The sequence below is a fragment of the Symphalangus syndactylus genome, chromosome 20 (assembly GCF_028878055.3).
Source record: "Symphalangus syndactylus isolate Jambi chromosome 20, NHGRI_mSymSyn1-v2.1_pri, whole genome shotgun sequence".
NCBI classification, from domain to species: domain Eukaryota; kingdom Metazoa; phylum Chordata; class Mammalia; order Primates; family Hylobatidae; genus Symphalangus; species Symphalangus syndactylus.
This window is the reverse complement of record NC_072442.2, coordinates 26,702,330-26,725,552: the sequence shown is the minus strand read 5'-3', so window position 1 is coordinate 26,725,552 and position 23,223 is coordinate 26,702,330. Positions and strand designations below refer to the sequence as shown.

The window sequence follows — 23,223 nt, the reverse complement described above, 5'->3', positions numbered from 1 at the left end:
AGCTTGGGTGACAGAGTAAGACCCTGCCTCAAAACAATAAATGAATAAATAAAAATAAAATAAAAATAACTGCAATGAAATGAAACACAAATATGTTAAAACGTGTAAGTTCATAATATACTAAAAAAGAAAAACACACACACACAAAGTTCATTGGTCAATTTTGGAAGATTCATTATTTTGAAAACTAGGAAAGAATCAAACATACATCCTGCCTTTCCTGTATGAACTATACCTTGGGTAACTAACTGATCAAAGAGTTTCTCTTTATGAAAGAATTCCAGCTAACAAAGAAAGAAGAAATAAGACCATTACACAAACACCTGATGAAATTATAAAAGTAGGCCAGAGTTTCTCAACCTCAGGGCTGCTGACATTTTAGGCCTATTAATACTTTGCTGTAGGGGGCTGTGCTGTGCTGACTCTTACCCCTGAAGGTACCTATAGCATTCCCTCCCCCAAGCTGTGACAATCAATGTGTCTCCAGACATTGCCAAATTACCCTGGTAGTGAAATGCTGACACAGGCAGTGACCACTAACATCACTAAAACACACACACACACACACACACACACACACAGTACACATTATGCCTCCTGATCAAAGCATATGCAATACTGAGAGTTTAATCTGAATCAGATCAACCACCTAAATTTAACTACCAGTTTTTGGAAATTTGGGGAACAAGATGAACATGGTCGATACTCTGGGGATAATAGGAGCAAAATCAAAATTTGAGAATTCTACAGGACAAATGACCCAGTTTCTTCAATAAATCACAAGGGGAATCTATAAATGAAAAGAGACCTAAGAGACATAGTAACCAAACTATATACAGACCTTGATTAAATCCTTACAAACAGGAGAAAAAAAAAAAGAATGGCACAACAACAACAAAAAGATTAGGTGGGGCAACACAAGGAGACCTCATCTCTAGAAAAATTCAAAAAATTGGCTGGATATGGTGATGCACCCCTGTGGTCCCAGCTATATGGGAGGATCCCTTGAGCCTGGGAAGTCGAGGCTGCCATGAGCCGCTATCACGCCACTGCACTCCAGCCTGGGCAACACAGAAAGACCCTATCTCAAAAAAAAAAAAAAAAAAAAAAAAAGAGAGAAAAAAAACTGGGGAAACTGTCAACTTCTTAGGTGTGATGATGATCATGGGAAGACAGTTATGTTTAAACAAGATGATCTAATTATTTTTAAGCTGAGCAGTAGGTGTATGACAGTTATCCTCCTTACGATTGTTTGTTGTTTTTTTTTTTTATATATACTTTAAGTTTTAGGGTGCATGTGCACAATGTGCAGGTTTGTTACATATGTATCCATGTGCCATGCTGGTGTGCTGCACTCATTAACGACGTCGTCATTTAGCATTAGGTATATCTCCTAATGCTGTCCCTCCCCCCTCCCCCTACCCCACAACCGTCCCCAGAGTGTGGTGTTCCCCTTCCTGTGTCCATGTGTTCTCATTGTTCAATTCCAACCTATGAGTAAGAACGTGCGGTGTTTGGTTTTTTGTCCTTGCGATAGTTTACTGAGAATGATGGTTTCCAGTTTCATCCATGTCCCTACAAAGGACATGAACTCATCATTTTTTATGGCTGCATAGTATTCCATGGTGTATATGTGCCACATTTTCTTAATCCAGTCTATCGTTGTTGGACATTTGGGTTGCTTCCAAGTCTTTGCTATTGTGAATAGTGCCTCAATAAACATATGTGTGCATGTGTCTTCATAGCAGCATGATTTATAGTCCTTTGGGTATATAACCAGTAATGGTTTGGCTGGGTCAAATGGTATTTCTAGTTCTAGATCCCTGAGGAATCGCCACACTGACTTCCACAATGGTTGAACTAGTTTGCAGTCCCACCAACAGTGTAAAAGTGTTCCTATTTCTCCACATCCTCTCCAGCACCTGTTGTTTCCTGACTTTTTAATGATCGCCATTCTTACTGGTGTGAGATGGTATCTTATTGTGGTTTTGATTTGCATTTGTCTGATGGCCAGTGATGATGAGCATTTTTTCATGTGTTTTTTGGCTGCATAGATGTCTTCTTTTGAGAAGTGTCTGTTCATGTCCTTTGCCCACTTGTTGATGGGGTTGTTTGTTTTCTTCTTGTAAATTTGTTTGAGTTCATTGTAGATTTTGGATATTAGCCCTGTGTCAGATGTGTAGGTTGCGAAAATTTTCTCCCATTCTGTAGGTTGCCTGTTCACTCTGATGGTAGTTTCTTTTACTGTGCAGAAGCTCTTTAGTTTCATTAGATCCCATTTGTCAATTTTGGCTTTTGTTGCCATTGCTTTTGGTGTTTTAGACATGAAGTCCTTGCCCATGCCTATGTCCTGAATGGTATTGCCTAGGTTTTCTTCCAGGGTTTTTATGGTTTTAGGTCTAACATGTAAGTCTTTAATCCATCTTGAATTAATTTTTGTATAAGGTGTAAGGAAGGGATCCAGTTTCAGCTTTCTACATATGGCTAGCCAGTTTTCCCAGCACCATTTATTAAATAGGGAATCCTTTTCCCATTGCTTGTTTTTGTCAGGTTTGTCAAAGATCAGATAGTTGTAGATATGTGGCATTGTTTCTGAGGGCTCTGTTCTATTCCATTGATCTATGTCTCTGTTGTGGTACCAGTACCATGCTGTTTTGGTTACTGTAGCCTTGTAGTATAGCTTGAAGTCAGGTAGCGTGATGCCTCCAGCTTTGTTCTTTTGGCTTAGGGTTGACTTGGCAATGCGGGCTCTTTTTTGGTTCCATATGAACTTTAAAGTAGTTTTTTCCAATTCTGTGAAGAAAGTCATTGGTAGCTTGATGGGGATGGCATCGAATCTATAAATTACCTTGGGCAGTATGGCCATTTTCACGATATTGATTCTTCCAACCCATGAGCATGGAATGTTCTTCCATTTGTTTGTATCCTCTTTTATCTCATTGAGCAGTGGTTTGTAGTTCTCCTTGAAGAGGTCCTTCACATCCCTTGTAAGTTGGATTCCTGGGTATTTTATTCTCTTTGAAGCAATTGTGAATGGGAGTTCACTCATGATTTGGCTCTCTGTTTGTCTGTGATTGGTGTACAAGAATGCTTGTGATTTTTGTACATTGATTTTGTATCCTGAGACTTTGCTGAAGTTGCTTATCAGCTTAAGGAGGTTTTGGGCTGAGACAATGGGGTTTTCTAGACATACAATCATGTCATCTGCAAACAGGGACAATTTGACTTCCTCTTTTCCTAATTGAATACCCTTTATTTCCTTCTCCTGCCTGATTGCCCTGGCCAGAACTTCCAGCACTGTGTTAAATAGGAGTGGTGAGAGAGGGCATCCCTGTCTTGTGCCAGTTTTCAAAGGGAATGCTTCCAGTTTTTGCCCATTCAGTATGATATTGGCTGTGGGTTTGCATATCCTGTGAAGAGCAGTTGAGGGAAGCTGCAATATTTAGCCCAGAAAAGGCAACTCCCAGGTGGGACAGAGAGCTGCCTTCAAATTCCTAAAAGGCTGTCACAAGGAAGAAGGATTGGATTTCATCTCAGGGGTTCCAGGGCTGGGCAATGTTACAGGGAACACATTTCAGGTAGGGAGAGGGAAATGTTTTCTGATTAAGCTGCCTGGCTGTCTTTTGTTGTTGTTCTTGTTGTTTGTTTTTTTGTTTTTGTTTTTGTTTTTTGAGATGGAGTCTTGCTCTGTTGCCCAGGCTGGAGTGCAATGGCACGATCTCAGCTCACTGCAACCTCTGCCTCCCGGGTTCAAGCAATTCTCCTGTCTCAGCCTCCCAAGTAGCTGGGATTATAGGCGCCTGCCACCACGCCCGGCTAATTTTTGTATTTTTAGTAGAGACAAGGTTTCACCATGTTGGCCAGGCTGGTCTCGAACTCCTGACCTCGTGATCTGCCTACCTTGGCCTCCCAAAGTGTTGGGATTACAGGTGTCAGCCACTGCGCCGGGCCCGCCTGGCTGTCTTGAGAAGGAGGGAGCTCCCCACTGCTGGCGGTATGCAAGCACCGATTGGTTAAGCCCCTGGCAGGGATCCTGCACCAGAGACTGGAGCTTTAGGAATTGGATGACATGACCCTCAAGCTCTCTTCCCACCTTGAAACTCTGTGGATCTTACTGTCTCCCTAACAGAGGGGAGGTAAGGGCCAGAGAGTCCACATAAGTGGATAATCTCCAAGGAAGACACAGAAGCACAGCAAGAGCATGCTTCCTGGAATTGGGGCAGTGGGGCTGGTGGTCTGTAGTCTGGCTCCCTAAGGCCCTCATCCCCCGTCTCCCCTCGATAGCCATCGACATCAACTCCTCGGACATCAAGGCTCTGTATCGGCGATGCCAGGCACTGGAGCACTTGGGGAAGCTGGACCAGGCCTTCAAGGACGTGCAGCGTTGTGCCACCCTCGAGCCACGGAACCAGAACTTCCAGGAGACGCTGAGGAGACTCAACACCAGCATTCAGGAGAAGGCGAGCTGGGCCTCTTCCCACAACCCTTGGCTGCCCAGCCCCTCTCTTCATTCCTAGTAGGAATGGGTTAGGGAGGTGGGTCATCAGGGCAGGGCTAGCCCTACCTCCACACTCTGAGATACAGACAGCAAGTGGCATGGGCAGGCTGCACAGAACAGCTAAGCAGGTGCTTCTACCTGTGATGCTTGTTTGAGGGCACAAGCCAGCCAAGGCTAGAACACTGGTCTTTTAGATTCCAGATGGGGTCAGGCACAGTGGCTCATGCCTATAATCCCAATACTTTGGGAGGCTGAGGTGGGCAGATCACCTGAGGTCAGGTAGTTTGAGACCAGCCTGGACAACATGGTGAAACCCCATCTCTACTAAAAATACAAAAAATAGCCGGGTGTAGTGGGGGCACCTGTAATCCCAGCTACTCAAGAGGCTGAGGCAGGAGAATTGTTTGAACCTGGGAGGTGGAGGTTGCAGTGAGCTGAGATCATGTGCCATGGCGCTTCAGCCTGGGCAACAGAGCAAGACTCTGTCTCTCCCACCCCCCCAAAAAAATCCAGATGGAGGCTTAGAAATATTATGATAACTTAGTATATCTGCAACATGATCTCTCTCTCTTTCTAGGTATTATAAAATACACGGGAATTGAGGGCATCGATGAGGGATAGAGGAGAGCCAGGCCCCATTAGAAGCATGATTGTTTTTTTTGAGACAGACTCTCGCTTTGCTGCCCAGGCTGGAGTGCAGTGGCATGATCTCAGCTGCTCACTCCAACCTCTGCCTCCTGGGTTTAAGCAATTCTTGTGCCTCAGCCTCCCAAGTACCTGGGATTACAGACGTGCACCACCACACCTGGCTAATTTTTGTATTTTTGATAGAGATGGGGTTTCACCATGTTGGCCAGACTGGTCTCGAACTCCTGGCCTCATGTGATCCACCCACCTCAGCCTCCCAAAGTGCTGGGATTACTGATGTGAGCCAGGAGCATAAAATATTTTCTAGGAAATGGAGTAGGTTGGGGAGAACCTGGACCAGAGGTGAGAAATCTTGAACCCTAGTCCTGGCTCAGCTGCTAGTTTTGTGGGGCATCTCTTGGGGTGTTGGTTTCCTCTCTGTAAGAGCGGTAAGGTAATTGGTCACTCAGCCCCTTGCTGCAAGACTCAGTAACTTCTACACATCTGGAGAAGCCCTGTGGTAGGACCACAGCGTGCTGTCCAGGGTGCAGACTCAAGGACTGAGGAAACATAAACTGAGGAGAGATTCAGAGAGGGATAGGCGAAGGAAAGACCTCTCCTCACCCCCAAAGGAAATGAGCACAGGGCTGGGTGCAGTGGCTCACGCCTGTAATCCCATCACTTTGGGAGGCCAAGGCAGGAGGATCACTTGAGACCAGGAGTTGGAGACCAGCCTGGGCAACATGGGGAAAGATGCTGTTCCTACCAAAAATTAAAAATAAATTAAAAATAGGCTGGGTGCGGTGGCTCAAGCCCGTAATCCCAACACTTTGGGAGGCCAAGGTGGGTGAATCGCCTGACATCGGGAGTTCGAAACCAGCCTGGCCAACATGGTGAAACCCCGTCTCTATTAAAAATATAAAAATTAGGCCGAGCGCGGTGGCTCACGCTAGTAATCGCAGCACTTTGGGAGGCCGAGGCGGGCGGATCACGAGGTCAGGAGATCGAGACCACGGTGAAACCCCGTCTCTACTAAAAATACAAAAAAATTAGCCGGGCGTGGTGGCGGGCGCCTGTAGTCCCAGCTACTCGGAGAGGCTGAGGCAGGAGAATGGCGTGAACCCGGGAGGCGGAGCTTGCAGTGAGCCGAGATTGCGCCACTGCACTCCAGCCTGGGCGACAGAGCAAGACTCCATCTCAAAAAATAAAAATTAGCTGGGCATGGTGGCACATGCCTGTAATCCCAACTACTCAGAAGGCTGAGACAGGAGAATCACTCGAACCTGGGAGGCAGAGGTTACAGTGAGCCGAGATCGTACCACTGCACTCCAGCCTGGGTGACAGAGCAAGACTCTGTCTCAAAAAAAAAAAAAAAAAAAATTAAAAATTAAAAAATGTGCTCAGAAATAGGTGGGAGTAGTGTGGACCCCCCCAAACAAAGTAACAGGAGGTTCAGAACAAGCTGGCGGAGTGAAGGATGATGATCAGTTAGGTCACTTTATGGAAGACCCAACGCAGTGGGGTTGGAGTGGGGACTGTGAGGGACTAGATATCCAAACAAAATGAGTTCGATTTGCTTGAAACAGAGCTTGAAAGCTGCTTTATCTACACTTCAGGTGTGTTAAAAAGAAAAAAAAGAAAGCTGCTTCAGGATTCTGAGTATGGAGACGGATTTCTGTTTTATCCCTATTTAAGTGTCTAATACCAGATTGTTTACTAGACTCTAAAACTGGGCTGAAGACCCTTTAGGCCTTCCCAGACTATTGTGATGTCGAAATGGGATAACAAATGTAACCAGATGGTGAGCTTTCAGGGGCAGGGACTTGATTTTGTTCACAATTCTATTGTATGTATTAATTCATCGTAGTTATCCAGTAAATGTTTGTCGAATGGATACATGAATGAATGTATGTGCGGGAGCCCGGAGTAGACACCCTGATATTTACTGAGATGAACTGAATGTGGAGCTGAAATGACGTGGACCCCACCTGCCTCCTTCCCCACTCCCTCCTCTCTCCTCAGCTCCGAGTGCAGTTCTCCACAGACTCGAGGGTACAGAAGACGTTTGAGATCCTCTTGGACGAAAACAGTGAGGCTGATAAGCGGGAAAAGGTGAGTGCTGGCCAATGCCATCCAGCCAGCAGAAGGACCCGCCAGTCTGGACAGTGACATCATTCCGAGGGGAAGGGGGACCCAGGCCTGTGTTTGCAGCCCAGGAAGGAAAATTGGCCAAAGGTTAAGCACATTGGAACACAGTGTAAACCATAAGAAGGACTGAGATTTGGGTGAATCTAGTGAGGAGAGTCATGCAGCAAGGTTGGATCCTGTCTTTATTTGAAATTTTGATGTTTTGTTCATCATGGATTTTTTTGGCATTTATTTTGATTTTTAAAAATATAGCATTGATTATTATTTGATTATTGAGTTCTTTGGTGCCCCTTTAAAGTTTGCACCCGAGGCAAGTACCTCACTTGCCTCACTGTAATTTCGGCCCTAAGAAATAACGGCCCATTAAAATAATGTTTTATTTTATTAAAAAATATTGAAAGAAGTCATTCTGAAAAATTTAAATATTTACCGACATAATCATCATCTGAACCAAACTTGTTTCCTTTTTTTAATGTTCCCTTCTAGTGTTTCTGCAGAGGAAAAAAATGGAACATTTGAGTGTTTTACATTTGCAAGAACTTGAGAAACAATGGGGAATTTTTGTTTGTTTTATGTTCAATAAATCCATAAACTAGGCAAATATCTTTCCTAACAAACTCTGGTGAGAACATAATAAGTTGTTGTAGATAAAATAAAGTTTTTTTGGTTTGTTTTTTTGTTTATTTGTTTTTTTTTTTTTTTTTTTTTTTTTTTTTTTTTGGAAAAGTACAAAGCCCTAGTTGATAGTGATGGTTCTGGTCACGCTTGCCTGGAATTCTCTCATCAGCCCTCTCCCCAGCACCCAACTCAACATCTCTTTGCCCACCTCCTCCCCTTCTTCCACCTCCTGTGTTTCTCAGCCCTGGGTTCTCAGGTCCTGCTTGAGACCTGGAGCCTTTTATTTTAAGGTTCATGCATCATTAAGTTGGAAGGCTTTAGGTGGGAAGAGACTTGGGAACCTGCTTGCTCAACTGCCTAAATTTACAGATGAGTAGTCTGGGGTCCAGAGAAGTGCCGTGACTCACCCAAGCTCATACAGCTAGCAGGGAGCAGAATCAGAACCCAAACCCAGGGCTTTCAGGTCCCATCTAGTGTTTTTGCTGCTCACTTCCTGGGAACTTCAGATTCCCCTGAACAGGAAAATCAACAAAATGTTTAAGGAAATGATTCTCCATATAAAAACACTTCATTTCTCCACCTTTTTTCTCGTCCTTCTCTATAAGCATTATATACATCTTTATTTTAACATAAGTGCAATTGGAGTAAACATTTGATTCTGATTCTGCATACCAATGCCTTTTCCATTGCTCTTAGTCCTTTTATTCATGACTTTAATGGCTGCAATATATTTCATCCAGTTGGTCTTGATGCAAGTTACTTGGCTTTTTTTCTTGAATTATGTTCTTGGGCTGTGTTTCCAGGAGGAGGATTACAAGGTGAGATAATAGAACAATGTTCTGAAGATCCAGTCTTTGCACTGGCTCTTGTACTTGGCCCATGGTCCAGGCCTGGGTGGCCATACCTCCCTCGTAACCCTTATTGCCTCTTCCTCCTTCAGGCTGCCAACAATCTCATTGTCCTAGGCCGTGAGGAAGCAGGGGCTGAGAAGATCTTCCAGAACAATGGAGTAGCCTTGCTACTGCAGCTTCTGGACACTAAGAAGCCTGAGCTGGTGCTGGCTGCAGTGCGGACCCTGTCGGGCATGTGCAGTGGCCACCGAGCCAGGGTAAGTGCCTGGCTGTGGGGCATGTGGAGCAGATGCTTCTGGTCCAAGGATCTAGAGGGTGACGTGTGGTCAGGGCTGTGGCTGGCATCAATGGAACCAGATAAAAAGTCAAAGTGTGCTCCAGTCTCTGTTTCCCTTTGAGTTGGAAATGGGTTTGACTAAGCAAAGACAAGTTACTGAAAGTGCTTAAGGCAGAAGTGGTGAGTGCAAAGGCTATGATATTTTACATTTTTTCATGCTAAGTCTTTGAAACCCAGTGTGTATTTTACACTACAGCACATCTCCATATGGTCCTGCCACCGTGCAAGAGCTCAACGGCCCCATGTGGCCAGTGGCCACTGTATTGGGTGGCACAGCTCTGACCTCTGGAGACGGGCATGGCTTGTGTCAAGAAGTTTCCAGGACCGAGGGGCCATGAGGCAATGGCGGCCTGGGCTGATTTCTCTACTGCATGGGGTGGGGTGGGGAGGATTATCACACTCTAACCTGCATGGCAGCTGGAAGGGAGGGGCAAGGCAGCTGACCATGGTTCTTGCTGGGGTTCTAGGCCACAGTAATTCTACATGCAATGCGGATAGACCGAATCTGTAGCCTCATGGCCGTGGAGAATGAGGAGATGTCTCTGGCTGTCTGCAACCTGCTCCAAGCCGTCATTGACTCCCTGTCTGGGGAGGACAAGCGGGAGCATCGAGGGAAGGAGGAGGCCCTGGTTCTAGGTAGGAAACGTTCTTCGGTTTTGATTCAAGGGGATGGGGAAAGAAAAGGTCAGTTGCCACCTCAGACTGGGCATTCCCTGTATGTGGGGGTGGCTTGGTTTTATGTGTTTTCTTTTCTTTTCTTTTTTTGAGATGAGGTTTTACTCTGTCACCCAGGCTGGAGTGCGGTGGCACGATCTAGACTCACTGCAACCTCCTGGGTTCAAGCAGTTCTCCTGCCTCAGCCTCCCAAGTATCTGGGACTACAGGCACACACCATCATGCCTGCCTAATTTTTGTATTTTTAGTAGAGACAGGGTTTCTTCATGTTGGCCAGGCTGGTCTCAAACTCCAGACCTCAGGTGATCTGCCTGCCTTGGCCTCCCAAAGTGCTGGGATTACAGGCATGAGCCACTGCACCTGGCCTGTTATATGTATTTTCTGATTATAAAAGTAACAGGCATAGCTGCAGTGTTCACAATTGCTAAAAGGTGGATACAACTCGAGTGTCTATTGGTGGGTGACTGGATGAGCAAAATATGGTATATACATACAATGGAATATTAGCCTTGAAAAGAAAGGAAAGTTTGACACATGCGACAACGTCAACGAACATTGAGGACATTATGCCAGTGAAATAAGCCAGCCACAAAAAGACAAATACTGCATGAATCCACTCATATGAGATACTTAGAGTAGTCAAATTCATGGAGATAGAAAGTAGAATAGTGTTTGGCAGAGAATGGAAGAGGGGAAATGGGGGGTTATTTTCTTTTTTTTTTTTTTTTGAGACAGAGTCTCGCTCTGTTGCCCAGGCTGGAGTGCAGTGGTGCAATCTCGCCTCACTGCAAGCTCCGCCTCCCGGGTTCACGCCATTCTCTTGCCTCAGCCTCCCGAGTAGCTGGGACTACAGGCACCCGCCAACACGCCCGGTAATTTTTTGTATTTTTAGTAGAGATGGGGTTTCACCGTGTTATGCAGGATGGTCTCGATCTCCTGACCTTGTGATCCGCCCGCCTTGGCCTCCCAAAGTGCTAGGATTACAGGCTTGAGCCACCGCGCCCGGCCTGGGGGGTTATTTTCTAATGGGGACAAAGTTTCAGTTTTGCAAGATGAAAAACATTCTGTGGATAGATTGTGGTGATGTTTGCACAATGATGTGAATATACTTAATGCCACTGAACTGAACACTTAAAAATGGTTAAAATGGGGCCAGGTGCAGCGACTCACACCTGTAATCCCAGCACTTTGGGAGGCCGAGGTGGACGGATCATGAGGTCAGGGCTTCGAGACCAGCCTGACCAACATGGTGAAAACCTGTCTCTATTAAAAATACAAAAACTAGCCGGGCACGGTGGTGCATGCCTGTAATCCCACCTACTTGGGAGGCTGAAGCAGAAGAATTGCTTGAGCCTGGGGGGCGAAGGTTGCAGTGAGCCGAGATTGCACCACTGCACTCCAACCCGGGCGACAGAGTGAGACTCTGTCCAAAAAAAAAAAAAAAAAAAGGTTAAAATGGTAAATTTTATGTAAATTTTACCACAGCTTAAAAAAAGTAACAGAGGCTTATTGAAGACATTTGGGAAAATATAGAACTATGTAAAAATGGGAATAAATGCCTATAATTACCCATTCAGATAATCACTTTTACCATTACCACATGTATCTTTCCTGTCTTTTTTTTTAAACCATCAATATCTAACAAAATTGGAATTCTGCTAGGAAAAGTTATATGTTTTTTCTGCACTGAGCATTTTATTAATATTGCATACCATTTAATATTCTTAAAAAGGATTCTTTTGATTTTAATAATTAATTTTACATTTGTTTCCTGCATATGCACATACAGACTCATGCTTCTCCCTGCACATCCAGGTCCTAGGCATCAATTTAGAAGATATTGCTCTGGCTGGGGGGGTCAAAGAGGCAGGTTCACTCAGAAAACTTTATTTTTGAGAATATCTTAATCTTCTCTTGTATGGATAATTCATCAATCAACTCTATATTATTGAAGATTTCAATTATTTCCAATTTGCATGTTTATACGAAACTCTCCAGGAGCCATTTTTGCATCTATGCTTGCATTTATAATTTATTTATACTTATATTTATTTATTTTTTGAGATGGAGTCTTGCTCTGTTGCCCAGGCTGGAGTGCGGTGGCACGATCTCAGCTCATTGCAACCTCCACCTCCCGGGTTTAAGCGATTCTCCTGCCTCAGCCTCCTGCTAATTTTTGTATTTTTAGTAGAGACGGGGTTTTGCCATGTTGGCCAGGCTGGTGTCAAACTCCTGAGCTCAGGTGATCTGCCCGCCTCTGCCTCCCAAAGTACTGGGATTGCAGGTGTGAGCCACCATGCCTGGCCACATTTATAATTATTTCCTGGGGTCAAATTCCTAGAAAAGGAGCACTAGGTCAAAGGCTATGAGAATAACTAATGTTCTTTGTATATCTTGCTCTCTAATTCCTTTCTGAAAGGCTGCATCAATTTATACTCTCACCAAGCAATGATGAGAGTCTCCATTTTAACACATTCTCATCAGATTTGAATGCTATCCTTCTTAAAGATATTTGCCTATCCAGTAGATTAAAAATTATCTTGTTAGATTCAAACTAAATTATTCATCAGATTGATCATTTTTCTGTATCTTTATTAGCCATTTGGATTCCTTTGTCTTTGGATGGTTTGTTCATGTTGTTACCTATTTCTTAATGTTGTTCTTATTTGTTTATAAGAGTTTTTTGTTTGTTTGTTTGTTTTGAGACAGAGTCTTGTCTATCATTCAGGCTGGACTGTAGTAATGCAATCACAGCTCACTGCAGCCTCAAACTTCTGGGCTCAATCCTTCCACCTCAGCTTCTGGAGTCACTAGGACTACAGGCTCACGCCACCATGCTTGGCTAATTTTTAAATTTTTCATAGAGACAGGGTCTCACTTTCTTGCCCAGGCTGGTCTCAAACCCCTGGCTTCAAGTGATCTTCCTGCTGTGGCCTCCCAAAATATTGGGATTACAGGCCACTGCGCCCAGCCCTGAAGTCCTGGATCCTTGATGTGACTCTGACTTACTATTATTATAATGGTCAGCTAGTCACTTTCATTTTCTGAGCTAGAATTTTTGGAAGATCCAAGATGGCCCTGCTTGTGTGGCTGGCAGTTAACGGGAAATGTTGACCTTGTGGCCTTGTGACCTTGTTGATCTTGTGGCCTTGCTAGTGGCCAGCTTGGGTTTCTATAGAACATGGTGGCTGGATTCTAAATGGACAAGCCCCAATGTGCAAGTGCCATGTAAGCCTCTGGTTGTGCCACAGGCCACATAAGCAGGGCCAGTGTGGGAGGAGATTACCCAAGAAATTAGGTTTCAACTTTTGAAGGGAGGGGTGTCAACATATTTTTGGACATATTGTATTTTATTTATTTATTTTTGAGACAGGGTCTCACTCTGTCCCCCAGGCTGGAGTGCAGTGACATAATCATAGCTCACTGCAGCCTCAAACTTTTGGGCTCATGTGATCCTCCTACCTCAGCCTCCCAGAGTAGCTGGGACTACAGGCACTTGCCACCATGCTGGGCTAATTTTTTTTTTTTCTGTCACCCAGGCTGGAGTGCAGTGGCATGATCATGACTCACTGCAGCCTCAGCCTGCTGTGCTCAAGCGATCCTCCTGCCTCTGCCTCAGCCTCCCAAGTAGCTGAAACTGTAAGTGTGCACTACCATGCCTGGCTAATTTTTATGTTTTTTTGTTTTGCTGTGTTTCCCAGGCTGGTCTTGAACTCCCGAGCTCAAGCAATCTTCCTGCCTCCGCCTCCCAAAGTGGTGGGATTACAGGCATCAACTACCTTGCCCAGCCATGGACATATTTTACACCTACCACTGGCTTCTGTGGTTGAAAGGAACAAATGTCAGCTTGTCAAGGAGGGAGGCCCAGTTCTTCCAAGACTAAGACTCATGTGGCTTTGCAGAGCTAGACAGGGGTTAGGGCCCTCAGCAGCTGCAGTTCCTGAGTCTCCTCACTGGTGTTCCAGCATCAGTGTGACTCCAGTGCATGACCTTTTAATTCTTTATTGCAATGATTTCCAGACTTGTAAATTATTCAGATTTCTGAGACATCGCCTCTTGACTCGGTAGTTTGGGGTGTGGCTCAGGAAGCTGCATGCTTAAAAGCACTCCAGGTGAGTCTTAGGTGGGTGAAGATGTTGTCTTTACTCTGCTTTTCCTTTCTGTATTCCAGGGGTCAACAAACTTTTTCTATGAAGGGCCAGAGAGTAAATATTTTAGTATTTGTGGGACATATAAGTCTCTGTCAACATATGTTTTAAAATCCTTTAAAATACAAAAAGCTGGCTGGGCACAGTGGCTCATGCCTGTAATCCCAGCACTTTGGGAGGCCGAGGGGCGTGGATCACCTGAGGTCAGGGGTTCAAGACCTGCCTGACCAACATGGTGAAACCCCATCTCTACTAAAAATACCAAAAATTAGCCAAGTATGGTGGCACATGCCTGTAATCCCAGCTACTAGGGAGGCTGAGGCAGAAGAATTGCTTGAACCCAGGAGGTGGAGGTTATCCTGAGCCAAGATCACACCACTGCACTCCAGCCTGGGCGACAGAGCAAGACTCCATCTCAAAAAGGAAAAAAAAGCCAAAAAGCTGCTGGCCAGGTGTGGTGGCTCATGCCTGTAATCCTAGCATTTTGGGAGGCCGATGTGGGAGAATTGCCCGAGGCCAGGAGTTTGAGACCAGCCCAGGCAACGTAGAGAGACCCCCATCTCTAAAAAATAAAAATAAAAAAAAAATTAAAAATGAGTCAAGTGTGGTGGCGCACCCCTGTAGTCTCAGCTACTTGGGAAGCTGAGGCAGGAGGATCACTTGAGCACAGGAGGTCAAGGCTGCAATGAGCCTCACGGCTACACTACTGCACTCCAGCCTGGGTAACAGAGTGAGACCCTGTCTCAAATAAAATAAAATAACGTGAAAGCTATTCTCAACTCCCTGGATTTGCCAACTCCTTCTCTACCCCATGGCTTCTGCTCACCCTGACTTTGGTTCACTTAGCTCTTTTCAAGGCTTCTCTCTTTCTCTACCTCAGTTTCAACTTTTCCTGCTGACTTCTTGAGTCCCTCATGAGGTCCCCAACTGACTTCCGCTACCTGTCATCCAGCTAGTTCTTCTTTGGGCTTGTTGATTGAGGCCCCCTCCTGTCAGCCTGTGGAATGCTGAGAGGAGGGGTCACTGCCTTCATCAAATGGTGCCCCAGCCTGCCCCTAGCAAGAGTGGAATACACCCCGCTTCATCAGGGGCAGGGGCTGTGTGGGCACCCCGTGCCAACTCAAAGTTCAGACCCCAACTAATTACGAAGGATGCTGGTTCCCTGGGCACTGAGTGGAGAGATGAGGCACAGGACATGGGATGCTCAAGCTGGAGGGGCTCTCAGAGCTTCCAAAGCTGAGTCCTCTTCCCCAGGGGAACTTGCCTGAGATCCTCCAGCAATCAGAGGCAGACATGGGACCAGAGCCCAGGTCTTGGACTCTCGGTGTGGAGTTCTCCTGCCCAGTCCACGCTGCCTTCTTGCATTTATACACAGCTGCATTTCCACTGTGCACATCTGCCCTGTTTCCCACAATGCACCAACCTGGGCAGATGAGAAGCATCAGAAGGCATGTCACCTCTGACATTCCCATGCAGAGAGTCTCCCCTGGAGTAGATGGTAATAGATTCTGAAAGCAAGGCAGAACATTCCTGGATATCTAGCCCACATGCTCACTGACAGGGGAAGGGACTGAGACCAGATCACCAGACGGGAGTGACTGGCCCAGGCCATGTCACAGAGAGAAACAGTGTGCCGGGCATCACACTAGGCCTTTTTGTGTTGTTGTCGATGCTGTACTGTCCTCCCAGACACAGCAGCTGCTGGAAAGGCTGTCAGCTGATGGCTGTCAGCCGTTATCTCTCTTTGGGACTTGCCTCAGCTGGGGAGAGCTGTTTCACCCTTCCCAGGGAAGCCAGTGTGCAAAGACTCACACCAGGCTAGTTGAGGTGACTCAGACCTATAATACCAGTGCTTTGGGAGGCCAGGCGGAAAGATCACCTGAGGCCAGGAGTTTGAGATCAGCTTGGGCAACACAGCAAGATCCCGTCTCTACCAAAAATTTAAACAATTATCTGAGCATGATTGTGTGCACCTGTAGTCCCAACTGCTCAGGAGGCTGAGGTGGGAGGATTGCTTGAGCTTAGGGGTTTGAGGTCACAGTGAGCTATGATGGCACCAGTGCACTCCAGCAACAGGGCAGGACTCAGTCTCAAAAAAAAAAAAAAAAAGACTCACTCCAACTTGCAATAACTGTGAAGGGTGTTCCAGCCCCAGAACTTCTTGGAGGCTGAGGCTGAGGCTTCGTGGTGACTGCAAAATGCCTCCCTCTGCCCCAGTCCTGCTTCTTTTTCTTCCCAAGAGCTCTAACAAACTTCCTGCATGTCGATCCCAGGACAAGAAGGACTTTATAGACATGCGGGTGAAGCGGCTTCTGAAGGCGGGTGTCATCTCTGCCCTGGCCTGCCAAGGCGGGCAGATCATGAGGTCAGGAGTTCGAAACCAGCCTGGCCAACATGGTGAAACCCCATCTCTACTAAAAATACAAAAATTAGCCAGGCGTGGTGGCGGGCACCTGTAGTCCCAGCTACTTTGGAGGCTGAGGCAGGAGAATCACTTGAACCTGGGAGGCGGAGGTTGCAGTGAGCCGAGACCATGCCACTGCACTGCAGCCTGGGTGACAGAGTGAGACTCCATCTAAAAAAAAAAAAATCTTTTTCTCTTATATCTTTTTTCTCTTTCTCTTTCTGTGGTAAAGTTATTGGTGTAATAGTCAATTAAATTTATGTATTCCTATTGTATTCCGTTGTACTTCCCACCCCTCATATTTTTGGAATATATTAAACATTAATATGGTTCAAAAGGAAAAATCTACATTTACATTTTATAATTGCAGTAATATTTCATTCAGGAAAGAAAAAAATGGATGATAAAACCATTGAGGTTTTACTCAGAAGGTATACTGAAAAGTCTTATTTCTTATCCTTCCCTTCCAGTATCATTAGCTTTTAGTTTATCTTAGTTGTCTTCATTTTTGCAGGTATAAGCAGATACATATTATATATATATTCTCATTTCCCCTTTCTTGTACAAAAGATAGCGTAGTATCCATGCTGTTGTACTTTTAAATACTCTTTTGTATCTTGTTTTCATAGAGATTTTTCTTATTTTTATAGCTTTGTTACATGTTGTGTAGATTCCATAGGTTTTCGGCCAATATTCTAGGTCTGAGCATTTAGGCTGTTTCCAGTGTGTCAGTTTCGCAGATAATGTTGCAACCAATAACCTGTGTATTTGCTTTCCATATTACTTATGGAGATGTACCATCGGGGTAACTTCCTGGAACTGATACCTGGCATGTCTAAAACAGGGCATCGTTTTCCCAAAACTTTTTCACTTTCATTTGCCAGTATTGAATGGCACCATTATCTATCCTATTACTTATGCAGAAATAAAGGTATCATCATTTCCTCTCATATCTAGTTTGTCAGCAAATGCAAATTAGGTATTCTTAACCTTTCATTTTTTTCTACCTTCATTTTCTTATAGATCTTCTTAGTTGGTTTATTATACTAGCCTCCTAACTAGCCTCATTTCTCTCCTAATACTCCCTACTGCTACTAGACGTGTCTTTCGTAAGGCCAAGTATTTGTTCATTTCACCCAGACCTTCCTCTGTCCAGATCTTCCATTTCCTGGCCTCTACCTACTTCTCTAGCCTATCTCTAACCACGTCTAACCACAGTGAGCTACTTGTAGATTCCCCGGACATATCCTGTCCTATCAAGCCTCTTTTGTACTGGAATGCCTTTTTTTTTTTTTACTTTCTACATTTCTTTCTTTCTTTTCTTTTTTTTTTTTTTTTACCATTTTTATGGAGAATGGGGTCACGCTTGTTACCAGGCAGATCTCCAACTCTTGGGCTCAAGCGATCCTCCTGCCTCTGCCTAGCTAAGTGCTGGGATTACAGGTGTGAGCCACCGTGCCCGCCCAGATAAACTTTATTTTGACATAATTTCATACTTAAAGAGTTTTAAGAGTAGTATAAATAATTCCTCTGCCAGGCTCAGTGGCTCATGCCTGTAATCCTAGCACTTTGGGAGGCCAAGGCGGGTGGATCATGAGGTCAGGAGTTTGATACCAGTCTGGCCAACATAGTGAAACTCTGTCTCTACTAAAAATAGAAAAGTTAGCTGGGCATGGTGGTGTGCTCCTGTAATCCCAGCTACTCGGGAGGCTGAGGTAGGAGAATCGCTTGAAACTGGGAGGCAGAGGTTGTGGCGAGCAAAGATCGCACCACTACACTCCAACCTGGGCAACAGCGCGAGACTCAGTCACGAAAAAAAAAAAAAAGAATTCCTATATATCTCTCACCTGGATTCCCCAAATGTTACCATTTCACCACATTTATTTTGTTTTATCTTTCTATGTATATATGTGTATACATATATACACGCGCGTGCATACATAATTTTTTTGAACTGTTTAAGAGAGTGTTACAGACATGATTCCCCTTTACCCCTAAAATTTCAGTGTATGTTTTCTTTCTTTTCTTTTTTTTTTTTTGAGATGGAGTATCACTCTGTCACCCAGACTGGAGTGTAGCGGCAGAATCTCGGGCTCACTACAACCTCTGCCTGCCAAGTAGCTGGGATTACACGCATCCGCCACCACGCCCGGCTAATTTTTGTATTTTTAGTAGAGATGGGGTTTCACCACGTTGACCAGGCTGGTCTCGAACTCCTGACCTTAGGTGATCTGCCCGCCTCAGCCTCCCAAAGTGCTGGGATTACAGGTGCGAGCCACTGCGCCCAGCCTATTCAGTGTATATTTTCTAAAATCAAGGACAGTGTCTTACATAACTATACTAAAATGATCAGAAATAGGAAATTGACACTGATGCAATTATAACTCTCCCTAGTTTCCTTTAATCTGGAACATTTCCTCAGTCTTTCTTTGACTTTCATGATGTTGACATTTTTGATTAGTACAGGCCAGTTAGTTTGTAGAATGCTTTGGGTTTAGCTGATGTTTCCTTAGTATTAGATTCAGGTTATGCCATTTTGGCAGGACCTTTGAAGTGACATTGTGTCCTCCTTAATGCATCAGATCAAGAGATACATGGTATTTATATCTTTGTCCTATTACTTGTGATGTTAACTTCCGTCACATGTATAAGGTGGTGTCTGCCGATGTTTTTCCCTGGTGACATTTTTGCCTTTGTAATTAGTATCTTCTGAGGAGATACTTTGAGATTATTTAAATATCTGCCATCAAACTTTCATGCTCAGTTTCGTTGTTGTTGTTGATCTTGGCTCACTGCAGCCCCCACCTCCCAGGTTCAAGTGATTCTCCTGCCTCAACCCCCTGAGTAGCTGGGATTACAGGCATGCGCCACCACGCCAGGCTAATTTTTGTATTTTTAGTAGCGATGGGGTTTCACCATGTTGGTCAGACTGGTCTTGAACTCCTGATCTCAGGTGATCCGCCCACCTTGGCCTCCCAAAGTGCTGGGATTATAGGCGTGAGCCACTGCACCTGCTGAGGTGTATTTTTGAGGTCACCAGTTTGTTTTAGTTCTGACACTTTAAAAAAAAATAGAATGATTTGGGTTCACATAAGCTCAAGCAAAGTCTCTGTGAAAATGAGTTGGGCAGGGAGGAAGGACGTGGTACACATGCGCTGTCTGTCAGCTTGGACCTGGTGTGTGTGTTGTGCCTCAGAGACCTAGGAGTGCTTGGCCTAACACCTTCCAGGGGACAAGGGACCTGGGGCATGTATGGTTAGCACTTTTTTTTTTTTTTTGAGATGGAGTCTCGCTCTGTCTCCCAGGCTGAAGTGCAGTGGCGCGATCTCAACTCACTGCAAACTCTGCCTCCCGGGTTCAAGTAATTCTCCTGCCTCAGCCTCCCGAGTATCTGGGACTACAGGTGTGTGCCACCACACCCAGCAAATTTTGTATTTTTAGTAGAAACAGGGTTTCTCCAACTCCCAACCTCAGGGGTCCTCCCACCTTGACCTCCCAAAGTGCTGGGATTACAAGCTTGAGCCACCACACCCAGCCCTAATTTTTGTATTTTTAGTAGAGACAGGGTTTCACCATATTGGTCAGGCTAGTCTTGGACTCCTGACCTCGTGATCCGCCCGCCTTGGCCTCCCACAGTGTTGGGATTACAGGCGTGAGCCACCGCACTGGGCCAGCACGTTTTAAAAAATAACAAAAGACGCTATCGTGTGCGTCTTACAGTGAGGTTTAAGACATACCTCTTGGGGCTGGTGTGGTGGCTTATGCCTGTACTCCCAGCGCTTTGGGAGGCCGAGGCAGGTGGATCACTTGAGGTCGGGAGTTCGAGACCAGTCTGACCAACATGGAGAAACCCTGTCTCTACTAAAAAATACAAAAATTAGCCGGGTGCGGTGGTACATGCCTGTAATCCCATCTACTCGGGAGGCTGAGGCAGGAGAATTGCGTGAACCGGGGAGGCAGAGGTTGTGGTGAGTTGAGATCGCGCCATTGCACTCCAGCCTGTGCAACAAGAGCGAAACTCTCTCTCAAAAAACAAAAAAATAAATTAAAAAAAGTGAAGTGTGGACATAATGGTCAACTGGTGACAGGGAAGGAGGGGGCAGTTGGAAATGCCTGTGGACAGGAAGGTGAGCAGGGAGGTGAGTTGCATACAGGAACAGCCAAAGATGACCTGAAGGCCAGTTGGGGTGAGGAGAAAGGGCAGTTAAGGCTGGGCACAGTGGCTCACACCTGTAATCCCAGCAATTTGGGAGGCGGAAGTGGGTGGATCGCTTGAGCCCAGGAGTTTGAGACCAGCCTGGGCAACATGGCGAAACCCCCTCTTTACAAGAATACAAAAAAATTTAGCCAGGTGTGGTGGTGTGCGCTTGTATGCGAGAGGCTGAGGTGGGAGTATCATCTGAGCCCGGGAGGTCAAGGCTGCAGTGAGGTAACATCGCACCACTGCACACCAGCCTGGGCTTCAGAGTGAGACCCTGTCTCTAAGAAGAGAAAAAAAAAAAAAAAAAAAAGCCGGGTGCTGTGGCTCAAGACTGTAATCCCAGCACTTTGGGAAGCCAAGGCGGGCGGATCACTTGAGGTCAGGAGTTCGAGACCAGCCTGGCCAACACAGCGAAACCCAGTCTCTACTAGAAACACAAAAATTAGCCAGGTGTGGTGGCAGGCATCTGTAATCCCAGCTATTCGGGAGGCTGAGGCAGGAGAATCACTTGAACCCGGGAGGCGGAGGTTGCCGTGAGCTGAGGTCGCGCCACTGCACTCCAGCCTGGGCAAGAGAGCAAAAAAAAAAAAAAGAAAAAAAAAAAAGAATACTAGATAAGTTCGGAGAGAGTGCACGTAGGCTCCCGAAGGACAGAAGCAGCCAGCTGGAACGGTAGAGGTGAACTAGTATTTATCCAAGTGAACTAGGGATGGGCTGAGAAAGCAGGTGAGGTCGAAAGCAGAGAGAAGTATACCGGGCGGAAGTGGCAGATGGGGCTAGTCGGAGTTGGGCTGAAAGGGCCTAAAGTGGGGTCTAAAGGGGATGTCCTGACTCGGAGGGGGGTCAGCAGAACGCCAGGGGGGCAGCGGGAGCTGCGGGGCATTCGGGCCTCAGATAGTTGGGTCCAAGCGGGTGACCTAGATCCAAGAGCAGGATGGAGCTGAAGGAAGCCAGGAAGGATCCTCCACAGTTGACTTCGGGGTAGCCACGGCCTGCCGGCTGGGGCTGAGGGGCGGCCTGGAGCCCCGCTGGAGGGAAGCGCCAGGCCAGAGGGCGCGGCCTGCGCCTGAAAGGGCGACGGGAACCCTCGACAGGTGGACCGGGCGTGGCCGGACCTTCCGGGCAGCCCATCCCGAGGGCACGACTGGGGGCTGCGTCCCTCGAGAGGGGCCCTGAGGTGGTGGGCCCAGGCCGAGGGGCAGGCTGGGGCCTGAGGGGAGTCCCGGGTCTGAGAGGGCAGCTCCGGCCTTAGGCGGCACCCGGGCCTGAAGGGGTTGTTTGGGCCTGAGGCGGCGTCCGGAGCGGACGAACTTGAGGGCCAGGCGGGGACAGAGCGCCCGAGTAGCCGCGCCACGGCCGGCCGCACTTGGCCCCAGCACCTGAAGCAGCACCTGAAGCAGCTGCGCCGTGAATGCTAGAACTCGGCGGGGCGGAGAGGAGAGAGACGGCGGCTGGAGCCGAGGAAGGAGCCGGCGGGCGGTGCTCGCCTGAGGGCGGGGCCTGGGCGGAACCGCCTTCTGGGCGGGCCTCGACGGGAGGCTCCGCCCCCTGGACGCGCCTCCAACGGCGGCGACGTGCGCCGGGCTGGGGCCTGGGTGCCCCCGAGGGTCAGTCCCCGACGTTTCCGTGTTCCTCAGGCGTCTGCAACCCGCCTGGGTTGCGGCGTCTGCTCGCCCTTCTGCGTCCGCAGCTCGGTCCCCACGTTCCCGCTCGCTGGGCCCCACGGGCCGGGAGCGTTGCCCCTTTGACGAGAGTAGCCCGGGTCGCTCCGGATCCTTCCCGGGACGGCGCGCACCCGCCCCTCCGCGCGCGCCCGCGCTTCCCCCGCTCCTCGCTCCCGCCCCAGCTCGCGCTGCCCGGGCGGGCGCCGGCCGCTGGCGCCGCTACTGCTGCCGCCCCCGGGGCGCGAGTCCGCCGCTCGGGCACCCGGCGAGGGGCGGGGGCAGCTCCGAACCGGCCCCGGATCCTTCCCGCTCTCGCCTCACGCTTCCCAGAAAGCTTGTCCCTCTCCGCCGAGCTGCTCCGGGAGCCCCGCCGCGCCGAGGTGAGGGCTGGGGAAGGGGGAGGGAAGGGACGCCCGCGGAGGAACGTGCCGGGTTGGGGAGCGGGGAGCCGGGGTCCGGCGGCGCGATTTAGGCTCAAGAGCCGGGATCATGTGCTGTTTGTTCCGCGGAGGCGCAGAGAGGTGCCAGGCCCGGGCGGCCGCCGGCTGGCTGGACAGGAGGACGGGTCCGCATGGCCGCCCTGAGAGGCCGGGCGGGGACCTGTGTGAGAACCGCCGGGTGGGCAAGGTGCAGGTGGCCCAAGACCCCCTTTCGGGCCGGTCGGCCCCACCCCAGCCGCCCAGTATCCTCCTTGTACCCCACGGCTGCTTCACAGCCGCACCGGCCGACCGCTGTCCCTACCTCTATTCCTTTACCCCGCTGGCCCCCAGCCGTGCCACCCCATTCCTTGTCCCATTAGCTGCAGCAACGGCGTCTCCATCGCTTGTCCCCACCAGTGTCCTTCCCTCCCCTGGTCAGGGTCTAGGGGGTCAGGGCTGTTCTTCCTGAGCCAGCTTCTGTGATTCCAGCTACTCCCTTCCTGTCCTGGGACAGACCAGCCCCTCACCCTCCCATGCTCTGCCCAGGAAGACTGGTGAGGGGAGGCCCAGTGTGACAGGAGTTTGGGGCCCACTGGGGCCACAGGAGGGGGCTCAGCATCCTTTATCCCTCTT

General features: G+C 47.7%; 1 protein-coding gene across 1 annotated transcript in view; it reads left to right on the top strand.

The window, feature by feature from the left end:
• LOC129469891 (uncharacterized) overlaps positions 1-23,223 on the top strand; it is a 78,562-nt gene that overhangs the window by 42,412 nt on the left and 12,927 nt on the right. Inside the window, 3 exon segments of the mRNA XM_063628664.1 lie at positions 7,148-7,237; positions 8,832-8,999; positions 9,547-9,715. Of these exon segments, the coding sequence (XP_063484734.1) occupies positions 7,148-7,237; positions 8,832-8,999; positions 9,547-9,715 (427 nt within the window).